The following is a 21,145-nucleotide window of genomic DNA, read 5'->3' as shown; positions in this document are numbered from 1 at the left end:
AGATATTTCTCTGCCTTCACTGAAGCGTGACGAAACGTCATATAACCAAACTCTCATATATGGGAAGCAATAGTGATGCAAAACTATTCATTATTTACTTATAAATGTTTGCCATCATTCGTTCCATGCCCTTATATGGTATTAACTAACACCCGCGTATTAGTTAGTAGGGACGTTATGTTGACAGAACGTAAGAATTCACTTTTGTCCCGTCATAAAGCCGACTTGTTGTTTGTTTTGTTACCAGGTTAGTTTACCGAGTTAGAAATGTTCTCTCCAGTCTACAACATGGTTTAGTTTCAACAACAATTTAATTTTTCTGAAAATGAAAAAATCTCGATTCAAGAACTTTGTGATATTCCATTCCTTGAATGTAAAAGTTTTGAGATGTTTGACCGTGGGTTTGTTGCATTGTTGATTCCTACACGAACCTACACTGCTTGCTTTGTCACAATTTGGACACCTGATATCTCCAACAAGTGTTGAAGTTTAAATAGATTAAACAGAGTAAGTCGTGTGTGAAATTCCATCGAAGTTGAACGAAGTAAGCGGTTGGTCAACGTTGGTGTCATTCGTCAATCTGACAAGATCAAAACTAATTTCAAACGAGAACAAATGATTTGAAAGTAATATTTCTATTCTGTATTAAAACAATTTCCTGGGAAAACTGGGGAAAATGATTTTATGGAGGTTTTAGCTTGCCTGGTTTGAGCGAAAAACACGAAGCGTTTACATTTGTCGCGGTCGATGTCAGTGTTTACCGGGAACCTCAGCTTGCCAAATGCACGACCAACCTTCCCATCAACCTCTCTCTCCAGAAAGGGCAGGGCGTTCACTGAAGCGTGGTGTGTTTGGGTAAATGTTGTTCAAAGAAGGTTTGTTGTTGTGAATGCAAGGAATTATTAATTATTATCATAAGTGTGTGACATCCAAATTCATTTAAATGCATGGGGTTTGTTTCAGGATGTCAGTAAATGTTTGAATTGCTAAAGGAAACTTTTATTTAAGGACCTATATAGGTGCACTGACCCGTACTGGGGCGTAGTACAAAATATAACACTGCCGTATATCTGAATCCTGCTCTACTTGTTTAAACAAAGTCTTCAGACCTTTAAGATTTACCCTCCAATTATATTCATTAAAACAACAAACACATCGATTCATTAAAACAACAAAACACAACCAAAATATTGACTAACCAGGGGGGCAAATGCCCCTAGGGGGATGGCTAAACCATTTTTCCAGGGACTAATTTTGATCAAAATTTGTAGACATTGTGACACAAGTCTACACGGTGGGCATTTCCCAGCACTAAAATTTATTTTTATAGAAATACCAATCCGCGTCCTAAAACAATTTCAAAGCATCGACCGAATAAATAAGTTCAGCCAGAAGAGCTTTGAATTTATTCAATGTTAACAACATATTGGGACTTTTGTTGTTGCAAAAAATCGGTTTTGTTTTGTAAGTAATTAATGGAACCTGCATTTAAATGTTGTATGTTAGACTTTGTGCAAAGAAACCTGCAGGTTTAGGAATTAGGTTTTATTATAGTGAAGGATATTATTTGTTGTGTGGTCGAAAGTGAATTGAACGTGGATCAAGTAATGTTGAAAGCCTGACCAAGCCCAGTTATAAGGTAAGTTATGGATTGAAATTAAACGCCAGTCTGGACAGTGCGACAATCCTATCTCCCACGTGGTTGCATGAAAGACTTTCGCGTTGTCAGATAAAAGTTTGGTTGACAATCGTACAGTGCATTAAAGTCGTTTCAGTTTATGTACGTTGGCGAAACGTTGTTCGTTACCAAGCGTTCGTTACAGGTGGCTGCACAAAGAATGCGTCGTCTCCTGACGTTTCGCTTGACTTATCCTGACGGTAGTTCAGTCCAATACTCCGATCCTGATTGTATTCGTTCAAAAACCATTCAACTCAAACAACGCGTTTTGAATTCAGGCGTAATATGTAAAGTTTGGTTGTCATTCCTCTGATGCATTTAAATAAGAATCACCGAAAATTTAATCAAGGAAGCACATGTATAATTCGTACGTCACTTGTAACCGCACCAATTATAACGTCCATACAAACCGTTTCCATACACAAACAATATCGCAAACACTAAAGCACAGTTTTTCAAACTTATTGAGAAAAGCGAAACCAACAAGATATGTGTTTGGTTGACGTTTTCATGCAAATCACTAACAATTGTATGGTATTGATAACTGTCATTTGACTCATTATTTAAAACCAACTTGCAACAGCAATTGAAAAATCTTTATTATTGAGGTCAAAACAAATTTTGTACATTTTTCGGGTAAAGGTTTATACGCTTCAGCGACGATGTGCGTGTCTGGGGTAATCCTTTGGATGGGGTAAACATGGCTGGGGTAAACGTGGCTGGGGTAAACGTGGCTGGGGTAAACGTGGCTGGGGTAAACGTGGCTGGGGTAAACGTGGCTGGGATAAACCGTTGGCTGGGGTAAGTGTGGCTTGGATAAACCGTCGGCTGGTTAAAGTGATGCTTATGTTCCACTCTGATGAACACAGTAGAGTCGGGTGTGATCAAATAGCTTTTGACAGGCTGGGTTTAGATGAACGTGAAGTTGCTGTGGTTGCGAAAGCTTGAGAATTCAGAAGGAGATATTTTAAGGAAAGTACATATGTGATATTTTGTTGTTTAAGACTTTAGTGAATCTTGCTCAGTATTTACAAATATGCTGTCGCCTTATCAGTTTTAGGTTAGGTTGATGTTTGTCAAATAAGTATTTGTGAATGCAACGTCAAATAAAAGTTGTGCAGCAGTTGGGTTTGGGCGTCTTGTCAATATCACTTTGCCAGGTGTTTGGTGCGAATATATAAATTCATAAATTTTGTCGTGTCACAAACTATCCAGGCAAACTGGCTATTGATCAGAACTCCTAGTGTATTTTGTTATATTATCTCTATGACGAGAAAAAAATTAAATATTGCATGACAAAAATATAGCCTATGTAACTTCAACGAAATTAATGTTACGGACGTTTCAATGGTTACTGCAATCATTCTCAATGCGGACAAAATACAGCGGTAACGATGGCAACGACCAAAACGTCCATAAAATGAATATCTTAGTTGTCACATGGTCTTTGTTTGTCTTAAAGATTTATAAAATCGTGAGTTTTATTTTCACATTATTTTTTTATTTTCAGAAAACATAGCAGTAACGTTGAAACTTGAAAACAAATATGTCATCTCCTGCTCCACAAGAACCAGGTAACGTCGAATCAACTTTTATAAATATATAAGCGCTCTAGAAATGAGTTGGTTCAGTGAATATAATCCCTCTGCTCTGTCCACATGAAATAGTTTAACTGCTATAACGTAAGCTTCATGCATGTTCACAAAACAGTAATTTTAATTAATCGGAATAGCTCTTCTGGCACTTAGTTTCTAAAGTGTTTATTTGACGTTTCGTCTGCCATTCGGCGAGACTTCCTCAGGGTTATGTCAACGATAATGCATCAAACGCATAAACAGTAAAAACGCAAGAAAAACGTAAGAAAAAGGGGGGAACGGGTAACATTGGCACAGCTTGTATTGTCACGTGACCAGGTTTGTAGCGGGGCGTAACACAACAAATTGTTCTAAACCGCTGGAAAGTACACACATTGTCCCTTGTCATTCACGCAATAGTTGTTCTTGTGAATGTGGAGCGTTTCTAGGAATAAACATTTTGTGTGGTTAATTTTAATGCAATTAAAATTAACATGTTCCATACAACTAAAACATTCATATATCAATCAAGCTGGCAGTTCAAGAGATGTGGATGATCTCTCACATATGTTGGATGTTCTCCCAACGGCCAGCCAACATGACGTAGTTGATGTTCCAGGGACATCTGCACAACGTGTAGTGGTAAGTTATAATGTAGAGATATCAATTAGAAAATATAATTTTGCTACAATGTTGCAATGTGTGATTCTGCTTAGTCATCACAAACGACGGATGACTCATCACAACATAGCTCCAGTCAGGAATCGAGTGATGCAGATGAAGATGTGAATCAAACTGCTCCTAAATGTGCAGAAAACCCAGAACCAATGTTGGATGTTCTACCAATGACCAGCCAACATGACGTAGTTGATGTTCCAGGGACATCTGGACAACGTGAAATTGTAAGTCGGTGACTCCCCTGTGTGGTAAGCGTTGCTAGGCCTGCTGGTATTTTCAATCACTGCATGACGAGGTTGAATTTTCCTTTTGAGGCCAATCCATGTGTTGTTTATTTCTCATGAACTAGAATAATCTGTTGTTACAAAATATTCTGTCTGTGATTAGTGCAACTTGTCGATAGAAATGTTTGGTTGTATCAACTACACATCGAGTACACCTAGCTGCCTATTTCAACCCTGAATTTTTGACACGTCACATGCAGAATATCCAAGGAGAAGGCCCTATCCTTGGCGACCAACACATCCACACAACTGGTTCAGTCTTCAACGCAGTTACGATCAAACAACAGGTCAACGTTGTTCAACATACAGCACCACAACAATCCAACCTACAATTAGAAATACAGGAAAAATGTGAGTAAACATTGGTAGAATAAAGTGTTGTCACACATGGGTAACTTGCCACCCTAGAATATACAAAGGCTGCACAGTACGTCACAAATTCTACATGGGTGAGGGCTGAAAAGTCGCTAGCCCGAAAGAAGTGATTTGTTTACATTCATGCAATGAATAATAATAAGATTCCAGAATAAATTCGCGGTTCGCTACTGTGCTATTCTACATATAGGGTTGTTTATAATATTATGTAATGTAACGACCAAAACGATCATGCAGATGTCAAAGCGGCCACGAATACCTGCACGAAACCTGAGGGCATATTCTATAGAAGCGCATTAAACACAACAATGTGTGACACAATGCATTTTGAATATTCTTGCTTCCTGTCTTTGTGTTTCCTCTTTCGATTTGGGGACAGGGAAGATATGTTTCCTTTCACATCCGTGCATTTTAAATCGCAAATCGTCTTACGAAGACGCAGTTACATCTTGTTTCGGTCTCGATTGGGAGTTCCATATTCTTCTCCCTAACGCGGGAGAAATCTGTGATTCTATTTATTGCCTTCTACCCTGCCTGACCCTTTTCCATCCATCGCCGAGCACAAAGAACTTTGTAAGCCGAGGGTGGGTGACAGCAGTGGTGTCCTGGGTCTTTGCTCAGCTAAGTCGTTTTGCGGCGGGTGAACAGCTTCCTGTATACATCAGTGGAAATGTGTTTTGCCTGTAGCATAATTTTAATGACATCAGGAAGGTCGTGACCCCTTTAATCCGACACGGTTGTCGCTAGAACAATAATTCTAATTTACGAGCATTTCTTTGTGTGATTTGGAAAACTGCTGTTAACACTTTTGACGTCATACGAGTGAAATTTCATCCTTCTGCGGAATTATTCCACTCGATTTACCGCGGAATTTTTATAACCTCTGTAGTTAATTTCGCAGTGAGATTTTAGGGTGTTGTGATTGATTAAGTTGTAATTGTTCGTATTTTTTGACTTGCCACATCATCAAGTAGGCACTGATCGTGTGCAGGTGTTCGGCGCTGATTTGAAAGCAGGAATGAAAAGCGTTTGTTCGGTCAGCTGATCGATCAGATTACGTTGAGAGTGAAAGGATTTGTTTAGTCGCGCGTCAAACAAAGGAAAATCTTATCGTGCCGCGGCCGGAGCAGATTATTGGCCTGGTTGCTGGAGATTGTCAGAGCTTGGGGTGAAATTAACAAAATGCCCCAAGATCGCTTCACGCATTTGGGTTCGGATTTAAGTCCGACATTTCAGCAGCGTGGAAGGACGCCAAGGCAGATCATAACAACTATTACGTTCACAACGTGTAGTCTTGACCCCGGTTTGACCCTTGTCCATCGAGTTGTTAGGCGTTTTCGTCTCGGTGTGCCTAAGCTTGTTTTGGTCTAGGCCATTGCAAAGCAAAATCGTTTTAATGGCGGTTGAATTGCTTCCTGTATGATTCGGGTAAGGTCTAAATCGCGTCATGATTTTAATGACATCACGATGGCTCAAATTAAATGCGTCATGATTTTAATGATCCCTCCAATGTCGGGCCATATGTATGTTTCACAATGTACAGGCTTGATTATCCGGTCACTCGCAATACACAATCGCAGAGGGGTGTTAATTAAGCCCCGCCCCCTCAAAATCAAACAGAAATTTTCTTACCAAAGTCCTGTTGTATTTCCTGTTTCTTATGTTACATGCAGCTTGCGACAATATGTTCTGTGAACTTAGCTGAGCGCATGGCAATATGACGTTTTGTCGCTTTATTTCCGATTACATCGACATTTCGTCTCGGTGTGCCGAAGCTTGTTGATCTCGGCCATTGCAAAGCTAAATCGTGTTAATGGAGGTTGAATTGCTTCCTACATTCGGACAATGTCTACATGGCGTCATGAATAATATCATTACAAAGATTGCGTGGAGGCGGGTGAGTTAAATAATTTCGTGAATTATGTTCGCCGCTCAGTGGCAATAAAAGTGTAATTCGTCAATATTTTTGATCGCATGTGTAAATTATGCCTTTCGGTGAAAATTATTTTGCCTATCGCTGTTTGAAGCTGATCTCGGTGTGGGTTTTGCGACATTGCGTTTGAAATTCATGTTGGTATAATTGGGCTTAATTACCGATTCGTGTGCGGGTTACGGGCAACGACCGGTGGAAAGTATTTAATTTGCGTTGTTCGTTTTTGCGTTAATATGGAATAGGCGCACCCGTTTGCATGCCTTAATTCTGGGCCAACCGGGAGTGGAAAGACTTGTTTTGTCGCGCGCATGATAAAGGAAAATCTCATCGTGCCCCGTCCAGAACGGATTATTTCGTACTATGGTCAATGGCATCCTGCGTACCAGAACCTACCTGACACAATTGAATTCGTACAGGGCGATCCGGAAGTTGATTCAACCCTGTGGATTCCTGTCCGCACTCCTGGGGCCTCTCATTGAAGCGGGTTTAGTCGCTCCTTGCTAATGGAATCCGTGCAAAAATGGCTCTGGTTGATCCCAATGTTTTAAAGACAATGCGTGACAACTGTGGAGCTGTTTTTAACGGAATATGATCGTGAAATGTCGAATATCCTAAATGCAATAAGGTCTGATGAAAATAAAGTGAAGGTTTATGATCAAGCCCTGCAGCTCTTTCGATTACTCAGCAAGGAGCAGACGAATGAAATCATAATGATGACGATAACCGAGCGCCCAGCTGACAACCTGATCGATCGAAAGCAGTCGATTGCACAACGCGTCATCCGGACGATCCCCAAAACACTTGAAGTTAAAGCGGATTCTTTAGTTTTGTTTATTCGGGAAGCGGTATTGATTTTTTGCCGTCGGGCGAATTAGTTTTGAAAGGACAACGCGTCCCTTATAGTAATATCGAGGACCTGATACACAGTGTGTTGCGGAAAAGGGAACCGCGAAACTTGCAACCGACCGGTGAGGCTGAATTTATCGTGGCTCTAAATCACCAGAACGCGCCCAAGACGCTTTTGGGTAAAAGGTCTGCGCCGGCTCCAATCCCTTCCACTTCACACATTGTACGTGAGTCATTGACGCGACGGCAAGAGATTTAGGTGCTGCTTACCTTAATCCTGCTCATCCTGGTAGCTTGGGCGGCGTCAGCGTTGACAGCGTGAAACGCAGACGTCGGTCAGTTCGCGTGTTGTTGTATCGGGTATCGACGCTGTATGGCAAATGGATCTGGTTGATGTGCAATCACTGTCATCTCGAAACCGTGGTGAGCGTTATTTGGTAACCATCATCGATGTTTTTACGAAACACGCTTGGGTTTGTTGGCATTAAAAGAAAAACGGGTTCAAATCTTGTCCGTGTTTTCGATCACGTGATGCGAGCCAGCGGACATCGACCGGATCTGTTACAAACCGATGCGGGTCGTGAGTTTTTCAACGAGATCTTTCAGAAGTGGCTTTCCAGGCGTCGAATTCGATTTTACGTCACATACGATTAGGAAACGAAAGCGTCGGTCGAGGAACGATTTAATCGAACGCTGGAAGATCGAGTGTGGCGCTATTTGACGAGCGTCGACAAAAGTTTATCGATGTGATGCAAATAGTGGCGAGTTACAATCCTAGCCATCATCGTAGCATTGCCATGGACCCGGTCGCGGTCGCTCAATTTAGCGTCAAGCAATACCTGGTGATGTGGTGACATTATGGCGAGCAGTTTAACTCCTGGATCGATAGACGAGTTTTCAGAAGGGGACCCAAGAAGAATCGTTGAGCTTTTTCGACAGGGACGTTCCGTGATCAGAGGTGGTGTTCGTGTTTCAGAGTATCATCATATATTCCGTGGTTGTGACGAGCTTGTTTAACCTAACGATGGAGAGTCCTTACCAAACCCTGTGGACCGCCCTGCTTTCCAGCTCAGTGGGTATATTACCGGCCCCAAATATGAAGAAATAGCGCGATATACGTGACCCTTCCGTCAAACAACTCGGTCGAACACTTTCCGAACAATAGCCCGTCCAATTTCACAACGAATCTGCCGACGGTCATTTCCTTGGAGCCCGGTGAATGGGAGATCGGCCTCAGCGAAATAATCTTCCCACGCTCATTGGATAATATAGACGAATTCGAGGGCTGGTTTGATATTTCGCACTGTGGAAGCACGTTTCGATACACGCTCGAAACCGGTCATTACGAAACTGGTCGAATTCTGGTACAACGAATGCGATTTCAAGATCAAGCGCCTGGTCGGTCACGGTCTATTTACGTTCGACGAAACACGCTCCTCTGCACACATTCCGTAAGGATTTGCAGTGCCGCTTTCGACCAAAATGCTTGGTTTCAAGCGCACCGAGCTGCCACCAGGCCGGCATACGAGATTGCATCCATGCGACGTTTCCTAGGATTTCTCGGGGATATTCGTCTACACAGACATCGTACAGTCGCGCTCTGTTGGTAATACCATGAGCCCGCTGCTGGAGATCGTTCCGGCTGAGGGTGAAATCGGCAAAACGCATCGAGTGCGCTACACGCGTTTGGCTTAACATCCGGTTCGCGTGCGACGAGGTCGACGTCATCGAAATTGCTTTATATGACGGTGGAGGCAAACCGATATCATTTCAAGCGGGTGACGTGATCGTTTCGTAAGAAGTCGTTATGCGTTTGACCATTTCTTGTCAAAAACCGTACATCGCCGAGGTCAACATTCGAGATTGTGGCTTGAAGGATGGCACTGATCAACGAGTACTCAATGAGCTGCGCGAAAAGCGAGTTGGATGTATTCGCGATGAAGCCCACCCAGTCTAGTGTTTCGTTGTCGCTCCTGGTGGAATATCTGTCCTTAGCCACCGTAACAGACTCTGTATGATTTTTAAATTGCCGCCGAGGGAGAGCACTACATCAACTTGAACGACAAGCTATTATCTTGTACGGTGGGCATTACCAAATCGGATGGTATAAACATGGACTTGGGTTTTGTCGAATCCCAACACCATGAAGCGACAAGTGGCGGAACTTTATCCGTTCTAGAAGGAACATATTATTAGGACATAATGCAATATAATCAATTACTGATCGTCAGTTATTGTTGAGTGAAACAGAACGAACATTTTCGCCATTGTTTTATCAACACATGCAAATTCGTTGGGTCATACTTTTTATTTGGTTTCGTGGGATTAACTGTGCTTCATGTTTAAGAACATGAATTTAAGGGTTCATCTGCTTACTTTGTGACATCACAAACCAATGCGTAGGCATCCATTTTTTGTTCTACAAAACACCTCACACGTTCTACAAAAAAAACATATTATTGTAGGCGAAGAACTGAAGTCAACTTTAAAAGATAAAGTGGAATTCATCGCCAGTGAAGAATCATCACTTGCAGAAATTATCCAACGAAACATCACACCAGTCAACCTATCCATAGTCAGCAAACCACAACAAATTGATGACGAGTTTCAAGCAGAAGGACATTACCATCGTAGAGAGGAGTTGGCTAAAGTTTACGATCGACCATCCGGTGACATTAGCCCTGAAGAAATGTTTACTCGTGCAAAGCAAACAGCACAGAGAGAAGCAGAACAGAAATTTAAACGAGAACAAGTGGAAGCAAAACTCCAGTACGTGGAAAAACATGGAAATATTGTTGGCGTTCTTGGTCAAGCGGGCATCGGAAAAACTACTTCATGCAAAAAATGGGCTTTACAAGCTTTGCATAGAGAGTTGTTTGGGAAAATATCCTTCATCTTCTACATTGTAATCCGAAATATAAATTTCAAAACAAGCATGACTTTCCTTCGGTTTCTCCTCCACGCCATGCTACTTAGCTGGGAATACAACCCAGAGGTAGCTCAGGGCATAATGCAAGCAATCAATGGTGATCCAGATGTTCTCTTGGTTTTCGACGGAGTCAATGAAGCAGCTTTTAAATCATTCTCAAGTAAAGCTCCAACTCCCCTGTTGGATAAAGAAAACAAAGCAGAAGTTTATCTCAGGCATTTATTGAGTGGAAATTTGCTTCCACGTTCCCGGAAGATATTCACGTCACGACCGGCTCCATTCTACAAACTCCATCCTTCACATCGACCAAGGTTTATTGTTCAGATACTCGGCTTAACTCCAAACTCACAGAGAGAACTTGGACAACAGATATTCGGTGCAAGATATGACTCTGTACAGAACAAACTTGAACAAAACACCAATATGTTCTCTTACTGTTACGTTCCGGTTAATTTCATACTGACCGTCAACTATCTGCTGAATCATGATGATGATAGTCAGCATATTTCGCTTACCCGTGTTCTGGCATCTACTTGTGTTCAGTACTCACAAACTGAACACCTGAAGAATGAAAATCCACAGTTGAACAAACTTTCAAAACTGGCCTGGGACGGGTTTCGGAACAAGAAAGTTGTATTCAAAGTACAAGATTTCAAAAGCGCAAAATTGAATGACTCAACAGTTAATGCTTTTATGAATACCTCAGTTGCAAAGAAGGGAAACTTAAAGTTGACAATATTGGACGGAGATAAACGTAGGCATTTTTCACAACTCATTTGGCAAGAATTCTTCTCCGCGGTTTACCTGATGACGATCATGCCTTTGAAAGAATTCAGGGAACAATACACCCGATTTACCGATGCTAGATGGGAGGTTGTTGCCAAGATCGCGTTCGGAATTTGCGATTCTTCAGTTTTCAACGATATTGAAGCCGTAGTTCCCGGATGTTCACGTGAATATTTGAAAGCGAAGAAGAAGCTGCTGAAGGATCTCGCATCGTCGTATATGGGGGAACCAACCAACCAAGCGATACTTCGATGTTGCAGCTGGGCTCATGAAGCGAACGATGAGGAGATAACTTCATCCGTGTCCTCCTTACTCCCTGAGGAGATCCGTTTTAACCCGTTATCAGTCTTTCTGACCGACCTCGAGAATCTCACCCCAGTGATTTTAAGGAGAAGCAAACCGGTAGGATGTTGTTAAATTTAAATTTGTTTAAAACAAAGTTGATTTTTGGCCATTTAATTCTCAATTTAGTTGCTGTGTCATTTAAAAGTTTACAAGACAAAATGAAGCAAATGGTTTAGTTTAAAGAAATGTTGAATGAAGAATGATACATTGCAGGTTATGTATTATAACCATAATATCTTTGTTCTGTTTATATCAATATGCTTCATATAAACTTTTGCCGGTTGCATGATCATTACATGGTGTGCGTCAATGCTTTAACTACAACTATGTGCAAGCAGACTTAAACTTACTATCAATACCGGATGTTACCACTGATGGCAAAGTTTTACCATGCTTCGAAGTTGTGAACATACTTGTGTAATCTGGACTTAAATTACTGAGTCAACCATGAAAAACTAGACCAATACTTATCTGCGGAATTGACAGATTTCTTTTGCACATTGCAAACGAAATTTCTCATTTCTGTTTTTTATACCGAATTTTTCTAATGGTTAATAAGGTCAAGCTAGTCTGTCCCAAAATTCAATATCACTCATGATCTGTGTTTAATGAAAAATGATTAGATGGGAAAAGCATGTCCAAAATGTGCACGTTTTGTAAGACACTATCACAAAATAAGCACAAATTTTAAAAGCATGTTATGTTCATCCTGTATGCATTCCAAGTTGTTACCTATATATAATTTGTTTCAACTTACTTCATTCAGCTGAAGATGCTCACCCTTGCCGACAACACTGTAGAAGACCATGGTGCAGTTTACATTGCATACTGCATCCGAAACGTTGAACAAGTTATTCTTAATAATTGCGGCATATTGTCCAGTGGTGCAGGACATTTATCTAAGGCGATGAAACTGTTGAAAAATTCAGTAAGCGATTTAATCTTGAAAATCTGTCAAATTTGTGCAAAGTGCAAGATTTAAATGGAATAAAATATGTACCAAACTTGTTGCAAAAATTATTAAACCTTTTTTGCAGAGAAATTATTTTCTTAGCTTGTATCATTGTTCCCTAATACTTGTGTTAAGATAGGCAGTCACCTACTTCGCCTATGTTTATTGTAACAAAATTTGTAATTTTTATGTAGCTGAAAGTACTCAATCTCTATGGCAACCAGATAGAAGATAAAGGAGCAGCTGATTTGGCTTATTGCATTCACAACATTGAAGAACTTGGACTGGGTGATTGTCACATAGGAGATGTAGAAATTCTATCACAGAAGATCAAAGATTTATTAAAACCTGTAAGAAGCAGCAGGCATCAATAAATGTTGTTTTGTCGTTTTTTTCATGCTTATTTACTGTGGGCATATAAAAATATGAAGAAACACTCCCTAACAGTGTTGGTTAATGATTCTCTGTATTTTTTTGGTGCATGGTAACTTTTATGGATTTTCATACAGACTGCAAACCCACCTTTTCTTTACATTAAGAATTGCCACCAAAACACTTCACATCAACCTTTATTTTTGAAACATATCCAGAATACCATTACTCTCTTGCGTTCGGGGGGGGGGGGGGGGGGGGGGTAAACTACGGGTTCTCCCCTGACTCATTTGACAAAACCGTGTCCCACTCCTGAAAGAGGGGCCTGTGCTTCAGAAAGGTGGCATAGAATACTTATCTTCTAAGCGTTTGTGGTCTTTCACACTTGAAACAAAACATATTTACTTGTCGGCACCCCTAAAATCACCAGCCAATTCTCACACAGAAGTGAACAATTGATTTGTCCAGCTTAATAACCGCAATGGATGCCTTCTGATTGTCCAGAATGGCTACTACACACTCTTTTTTGACACATTCATTTTTAACCAATGGCGTTTAACCAAGGTTTTTCTTGTCATGTGCTGTTCTCTTATTTCATTTAGATGAGGAAGCTCAATCTCCCCTTTAACAAGATAGGGGATATTGGAGCAGCTGCATTGGCTCTTTGCATTCATAACATTGAAGAACTTGATCTGAGGGATTGTGAGATCGGAGGATATGGCATAGAAATCATCTCTGAGAAGATTAAGGATTTGCCCAAACCTGTAAGAATGAAATAAAACAAAATGTAACAAAAAATTAGCAACACAACTGCATGTGTCAAATTTTCTTGTATTTATGTGAATTTGCTCCATGTATTACAAGGTCCTGAAGTGTGTGAAACCCAGACGCACCGTTTTGGGAAATATTTTGGTCTGTGTTTGTAGCTAAGAAAACGCCACTGTATTTTTTTTTTCAAAATCTGCGTGAAAACCAGAAATATCTTTGACGTTGACCTGAAAACCGCATCGTGCTTGCATTCGCCATTGTTTCCAAACAGGGAGCATTGTTACCGAACACTTGGCATTGTTACCAAACATGTTGCATTTTTACGGAATAAGTGTCATTTTTCGTCAGTCTAATGACGAAACGTCGTTTTTTAGAGGTCACGTTAAGTCAATTAGTTTAGTTGTTAAACACGTTGCCAATATTACGCATGTTGAAAACAAATGTTAGCGCTCGCATAGGTGCAAAGAGGGATATAAGGCTACTGCTTGGAAAAATAGTTTTTATTTGTTTGTTTTCTTGACAACGTAAGCCCACGTTTGATCCCTTTTGGTTACAAATATATTCAAGCCTTTCTTTGAAGGTCGTGGTAATAAGACTATGGCGAAAGTACTACCGCTAAAACTCGCATCGAGTGTTCCATAGCGTTACACAATTGCGCAAGCCAGGAAGCCACCGTTTATGTGACTACTCGCGCCAGGCGTTTGTATTTTGCGATTCTCGACCACAATTAACCTTGGTTTACACCTAAAAATTGGACCCCCCCCTTTAAAAAATTCTGGATAAGCCTATGCCTATCACATTTCATTTCACATCCATGGCTGCAACAATGTTGTTATCATTTGTTTCTTATTTTATTTAGCTTAAGAAACTCAACCTTTCCGGTAACAAGATAGGAGATAGTGGAGCAATTGCATTGGCCCATTGCATTCACAACATTAGAGAACTTTATCTTAGAGGTTGTAACATTGGTGATCATGGTGTGGAAAGTTTATCAAAGAACATTAAAGATTTGGAAAATCCTGTAAGACAACATTTATCATTTACAAATATGTGGTCATAGAAAATAAACATAGTTACATAGCAAATTTATCTCTTTTTACCAGAGGAAACCAAGCATGGTCTTTACATTAGCAACATCAAATTATGAGAAGTGTTCAGTTACAATCCTCAACTGATATCAATCATAGACTTCTTGCTACATAAGAAATATACATACATTCAGCAAACATAATAAAGACATTTTTCATTGTGTAACATTATAAACCAAGCACTGTTAGAGGCTGCAGTTTCTGGCTTACAAGGAATAAATTCTAATCAGCCAAAAATATTGTATTTGCATCTGGACAATTTTTTATTTTTTTTTGAGTTATTTTGTTGTTTAGATGGGGTTTCTTGATGTTTTATTCAATGATTTGACGAATGAAAGTGCTGAGTCATTGGCTGCATGCGTTCACAACATTAATACACTGTGTATTTATGAATGGGGACAAGCAAATAAGGATTTCAATAGATTGAAGGTAGAAATAAGTCAGCACTAAACCTGTTGATATATATGTGTATCAATTTGGGATGTAGCAAGCAACTCTTTCAGCATTATCGTAGATTTATGGAGTCTGTGTTAATCAAAAAATGTCAAAATATTACCTTTCTCTAAATTCTTACTAAACAAATGCTCCAGTAGGAAATGTCAAAATAAATTTTATTTTTACAACATTAATAGAAATAATTGAAAAAAATTTAACTAAAAACGAAAGAAAAGTTTTGGTCGAACAATTTTTTGAAATATTTACAGAAACACACCGATTATGAAGTAATCCAGTCAACATCCACATTCGTTGGTGTAGAAGGTGGCAAACTTGAAGTGATGGGTTGTATTGTTGATATTCCTCCTAATGCACTGGATACAGATGCAAAAATTTGGTTAAGAGGCTACTATGGAAATAAGGAGCCTAGCGTATGTGGTTCATGTTGCAATTCTCATTAGAAATCAGCATAATTGACTTTTTATTTCAATACATTTAAATTTCCAGGAACAGAATTTTTTTTCACTTTTTTGTGTCTAAACTAAATTGTTTTGAAGAGCTTTGTCCACCATAACTAGCAAACAAATTTGAATAACTTGCATTTACTTAATTTCACAGATGGAAATTACTCCATTGTTGTATTGTGGACCAAGTGGGTTGGAGTTCACCAAAGATGTCACCATCACTTTACCAACATGTTTTGTGTGTGAAAGTTTTCCACAATTTGTTGTGGTAAGTGAAAAGCAGTACCAGGTTGCCAGGATTTTTTATAAACCTGTAAACATTTGTATAGCTTTCAATATTAATTCATTGTTGTTTGGAAACTTTAGAGTGTGAAGAACCAAACAAATGTTTGTTTATATCTTTGGCTAAGTTGTGTTTTTTTAGGAAGTATAATTAGACATAATCCCAAATTTAAGGTTAAAACAAGTCAAGACGGCAAAACATGGGAAGATTATCAAACTTTATCCTACAATGGGGAAGGGAAGATTACATTTAAAGTAACTCACTTTACGTGGTAAGTGTAACATTTCTCTGTCTGTTTTGTTTGACGTCATTCTTGTTCCAAAAACACTTTTTAAGTGTATGATAGTCAATAGTTATGTGAAAAAAAAATTCCTTGTATCCCAATTATATTTGTATCACCGTATTTACTTGATGGTAAGTCAACTCTTTTAACCTACCGTTTGTGCAGTTTACTATGGAAGTCAGCGTACATATTTTAATGTTACACCAACATTATTTCTATAGCTCTGTTTGTGAATAAAATTCACTATTAACCGACTCTAATGTACGGATAAGTTTAGTTACGCACAGTTATCACCATATCTTTGGAGGACAGATTTGTTTACAATTATCATTGTAAGGCTCCTAACTTGGCCTTAAACATTTATATGTGGCTTACTATATATATAATTAATATTAATTTTTTTTTTGTACACTTGCCTACAAACAAGCGGCCTACAATTAATAAATACTGTAGATAAGAATTTTTGTAAATCTAATGTAATTTGCCGATGAAAATACAATAAACAACACCGGATCTAATGTAATTTATTCAGGTTTCGAACATCAATTGCCAATTTTTGGGGTTGGTCAAAAACTAAACAGTTTTTTGGTGGATTTCCAAAACATGAAAGTTTAGACAGCATTGAAAGAGTATGGAAATTATATATTTGTGACAAGTTGGAATTTAACCAGGAAAATCCTCAAAATTTAGACGAGTTATTCAGTTTCCCTTTAAGGTAATAAAGCAAAAAATAATTGTTATGCATATGTTATTCTCCTAAAACTTATCAACAGGGGATATTTAATTCAGACGCGTTAAGTCCATTAATCAAAATTCTAAATAAAAAATGGGTGAACAATGCAAAGAATCTGTACAGTGGTTTTGACGTCTTCTGGTTGTCACATCACTAGCAAACTGAAAAGTGCAATATTTCATCATGTTAATGCACAGAAGTGAATAAGAAATATCTTGTATTTAATTTAACAAAATTTCCTTTGAATATTGTTAGAAACCAACCGCATTACATAATGTTTTTCTAGACGGGATCAAAATGAAGCAACACTAACACTTGAAAATGAAAGTGGTCGAGTTACCTTTGTTAAAAATCGACTCAAGTTAAGCGATTTTTACGAAAACAATACAGCAACACACCAGCTTGTTTTAAAATTGGACCCACACGATGGTTACCAAATAATTGTTGTTAAACTGGACTTAGTCAACGGCGGAGTAAAGGACGCCAGCTTTCCTGTAGAATATAAAAAACAACGAAACCAAGTAAGATATAATTTATCCTTTGTCAGTTTACTGTAAGAACTGGCATATATTGCTTTATGATTTAACCATACATACTTTTTTTTGCCAGAATGAACAACAGCAGTGTGATATTGGAAGTGCTAGGCCACAAGGACCACAAGCAAGTATGTCAAAACACATATAAAATGTAAATGCTTTTTATAATCTTGTTTATTTGTCATATCCAGATGTTACAATTATTGACTGTGTGCTGAATAACTCAAACGTAAACACATCAGGTAGCTCATTAACCACATCAAACACTCAACAACCGCCACCAACTTCATCACCAGGTTTGTATGGTGCTCATTTAATTCATTAATAGTTATTAGAGAACGCTTCTTTTTCTATTCCTGCGGACACACAAATTTATTTAATTATGTTCAACAGATGTTGCAAAAGTACTCTAATTTGATTCCGCATAACGGCGCTAAAAATTGGCCAAATTTTCATGGTGTCACAATTGTGACCTCAAGTTACACATTAACTCAAGTTATCTGCACTTTAAACAAAAAGATGTGGCTTTGAAAACTTCGGTGCAACAATTTAAAGAAGTTAATTTTTCAACGTTTGCATGACAAGACCCGATATTAGTTTAAATTCAAAAAGTTTACTTTCAGGGCCCTCTTTATAATACCCACTGTTCTGCTTATTTTACAAAACAATTTCTGGCTTGTGTCATTGGACAGTACAAGGTTTTTGTGATTTATTTCCCACAAATTAACGTTAGTTTTTAATCCATATTCTTAACCACCGAGACAGAGGGCAAAAAAGTGTATTTCCTGCCAAAAAAAAACTTACTGAAATTGTGAAATAGGGCCTGACGGCACTATTGCTTCAGCTTTGCTTGGCCATAGTGTTTCCACCTTGTTTTCTCCGTTTTGGTTGCACCTAGTTTGGTGCCCAACGGATGACGGTGGTGACATAGTCACCACAAAGTGGAAGTCTTTGCTTGGCCGTTTGGTCAGCAAAGTCGTCTGACAGTTTACACGTTAAAGATCATGTCATAAGTAGCGAAAGAGAGATTCGCCCAGTTAAACGCAAAGCATTCTACGCGCGTAACTCTTTCAAAGGATATTAAAATATTTTAAAAAATCGATTGGAAAATTCCCGAAATATGAATTTATGTTTTGAAAACATGAAAAAATATCGACTTTTCTTCAATAACTTTTTCCATAGTTACGATCCCACTTTCAATTTGCAACCAAATGAAAGCACGTAAATCAAGCTTTCCAAAAATATTAAACTTGTCTAAAAATACAGGGAACTTCCGCTGTACGAGTCGAATACACCTAAACGCATACCCCCCTATTGTTAACACGGTCTAGGAGTGGTTCGCTGCATAATTACGTCGATAAAACTTCGCACAAGCCTTGCCCGGGCTGTTCTTTTGCAAAAACAATCTTATAACCTCCTACTATCGAATGAAATCAAACAATCAAAAAAAAATTAACAAATAAGGCTCCGGTTGGCTATGCGGAATTCAACAATAACTTACTCCAACCCGACAGTAACTCGCGTTCAAACGTTTGTTAAATGGCGATTTTTTTTTGTCAACTAACATCCCTCAGGTGACAAAAGCTGGTATCAATTACCAATAGCAGTTAACGTTTAATGTAATATGTGTTTATTTAGATGATGGACCTTGAAGCCACAGTTTTCAATTCCTTTATGATGGCCATCACTGATATAGAATTCAATCACATTCAACTGAATGAGGAAAGAGCTCAAAAATTCGCATGTTCATTGTGCAAATTATATCTCCTTCATTATATCGTACCCCGGGGTTTAAACGGCCCAACCACAGGTTTTGATGGTGTACAAATTTATGATTATCTTTGTTTAAACTACTGCTTCATAATCAATAGAAGATGTAGCGTATTCGTTTGTATTTTTTCAAATCTTGCTTGAAGTCACCTGCATTATATGCAAATCATGACTGTGTCGCCATATTTAATTGTTATGTTTTAATCTCCGTTTGCATGAATTGTGTTCTGTTTTCTCGTACTTTCGGTTTCCTTTTGTTTCGAAAAAGTAATCCCTTCACCGCAGATAAAAACACTGCTCCGTTCCTTCATAAACCGTTACATTTCTCGACCCCATGATATATTTTCATACCAGATTCAACTGATACCTTCATGTACTTGATATTCTGCAACTTAATTCACACACTCGATATACGCACAAATCATTGCGGATTTTAGTTACGTTGCTCAGTTGGACGTTTTGTATGCTGGTAGATAGGTTAGCCGACAAACACATTGTCAGGATATCTGTATTTTGGTGTATATTTCAATTTTTTTCATTCTTCCTGTATTCGAATAAAAATACAAAATATAATAGAAAAGTTTTGTCAGGTCTGATATCAAGAACAGGTATTTTGGCCTTGGGTGTCGAAATGTTTAAGTTGGAGAATGTGGCAGATCCAGTTTTGCACGCATGCTCAGCTTTCCAGGACAATATGGACAACAATTATAACTGAGTGTAATCAAACAAACCCTAAGGTTGGCATCAATCTTGTGATCAATAATTCTGCGATTCAGTAAACATTTAATGGCGTGACAAAAGAGAATGGGAATACAGTCGCCCTCGAAAGAGGCCTAAGAACGTGATTGGTTGAAACTGGTCACGCATGATCGACACCAGAAAGTGTTTACAAAATGTCTTAACTGGAATTTCAGCAGGGATAAATACAACGAAATAATACGAGGAAAACGTGAAGGGCGCTAACAACGCTTATGCTGCCTGCAAAACAATTGCGGGGTCTGATGACTCATGGAAGAGGACTACTTTTGCTCAACAGTAAAAAAAAAGATTGCAGCTGCAGTAAGACAGCACACGTTGAGGTTTTGCACAGGCTTGCCCCAAAACTGCCATTCCAACAGTGGAAAAATTGCCCTTGGGGAGAGGTTAAGGTAGTTGCCTCGAAAATAATAAATTTGACCATAATTCGTAAATAAAAGACTATAACACTAAATCTTTTTGTAATTCAAATTTCCACAAAACCCAACTAAATGATTTAGACATTTTTAACAGCGCCCTCTACCAATTGACTTCCAGACTAAAAACCCTGAAAACCAAAGTAAAACTGCCCCAAACTCGCTGAAGATTGCCCTGGCAACAGCCTGTGCATCTGCGCTCATTCAACCCAAACTCTGGCACCCATGCGTAGCCTGTTAATGTCACACACAATTAACTTGGTTTCGAGAAGGGCATTTCCCTCAAGCACCCACAACCCAAACGAAGCTTGGCTTTCTTGCAGAACTCCAACAGCCTTCAGGCATCCGGATCGACCACACAAGTTTTCCCTGACGCCACGTAATAAAAAACTTTTTTTATTTTTTATGAGTTAGTTTTGTAGTCACTGTTACTGGCACGCGTGGCTACTCTAACTTATATCTCGTTAAGTCCATCTGTAAATCAGCGCTTCAATGCCCGATACTGCAACGTGCTCTCTATTCGTTTCGTTTTTTTTATTTGGGTCGCGGTTGGTCATCCGTTTGAGTGGCGTGCGTGCTTTGAGTGTTGCAACTCTTCCATTGATAAATAGTTTGCTGATTTAAGTGACAAAGTCAGACATTAAGAGAACAAACGTATAGTATTTCGTGTTCTCTCTTTTGAGCTTGCAGCTAAAACGCTCGAGATTCGGTGTTTTTTTTTGCATTTGTGACTTCAAGCCTCACCAGGAGCTTGAACTTTCAAATCTCGCTCCGACTTGTCGGGAAAAAGTGGCTAATCTAAGTAGGATGCAATGTCGGGGCCACGAAGCCTGTAAACCTGATGATCTCGATTCGCCAAAC

General features: G+C 39.0%; 1 protein-coding gene across 2 annotated transcripts; it reads left to right on the top strand.

Moving 5' to 3' along the window:
• Nucleotides 1–1,517: 1,517 nt before the first annotated feature.
• LOC145905811 (NACHT, LRR and PYD domains-containing protein 3-like) lies at nt 1,518–19,654 on the top strand. Of its 2 annotated transcripts, XM_082993098.1 has the most exons (19): nt 1,518–1,639; nt 3,189–3,252; nt 3,785–3,894; nt 3,969–4,154; nt 4,415–4,565; nt 9,834–11,485; nt 12,195–12,356; nt 12,575–12,730; nt 13,355–13,516; nt 14,380–14,541; nt 14,903–15,037; nt 15,313–15,474; nt 15,662–15,775; nt 15,964–16,061; nt 16,606–16,788; nt 17,093–17,327; nt 17,416–17,470; nt 17,534–17,638; nt 18,981–19,654. In XM_082993098.1, exons 2-19 carry the CDS (start codon nt 3,225–3,227, stop codon nt 18,992–18,994), a joined length of 3,870 nt encoding a protein of 1,289 aa, XP_082849224.1. In that variant the 5' UTR covers nt 1,518–1,639; nt 3,189–3,224; the 3' UTR covers nt 18,995–19,654. The 2 variants fall into 2 exon arrangements, with proteins under 2 accessions (XP_082849224.1, XP_082849225.1); XM_082993099.1 differs by lacking the exons at nt 14,380–14,541; nt 14,903–15,037.
• The last annotated feature ends 1,491 nt before the right edge of the window (nt 19,655–21,145 follow it).

This window comes from Ascidia mentula, chromosome 6 (genome assembly GCF_947561715.1).
Source record: "Ascidia mentula chromosome 6, kaAscMent1.1, whole genome shotgun sequence".
Taxonomy (NCBI): domain Eukaryota; kingdom Metazoa; phylum Chordata; class Ascidiacea; order Phlebobranchia; family Ascidiidae; genus Ascidia; species Ascidia mentula.
This window is presented reverse-complemented; position numbering and strand designations above follow the sequence as displayed.

Bases quoted from the DNA above. Each gene is read 5' to 3' on its own strand.
- LOC145905811 (XM_082993098.1), top strand. From the start codon at position 3,225: ATGTCATCTCCTGCTCCACAAGAACCAG. The intron at 3,895-3,968 runs GTAAGTTATAAT...GATTCTGCTTAG, and splicing joins CATCTGCACAACGTGTAGTG to TCATCACAAACGACGGATGA. The intron at 15,475-15,661 runs GTATGTGGTTCA...TTAATTTCACAG, and splicing joins ATGGAAATAAGGAGCCTAGC to ATGGAAATTACTCCATTGTT.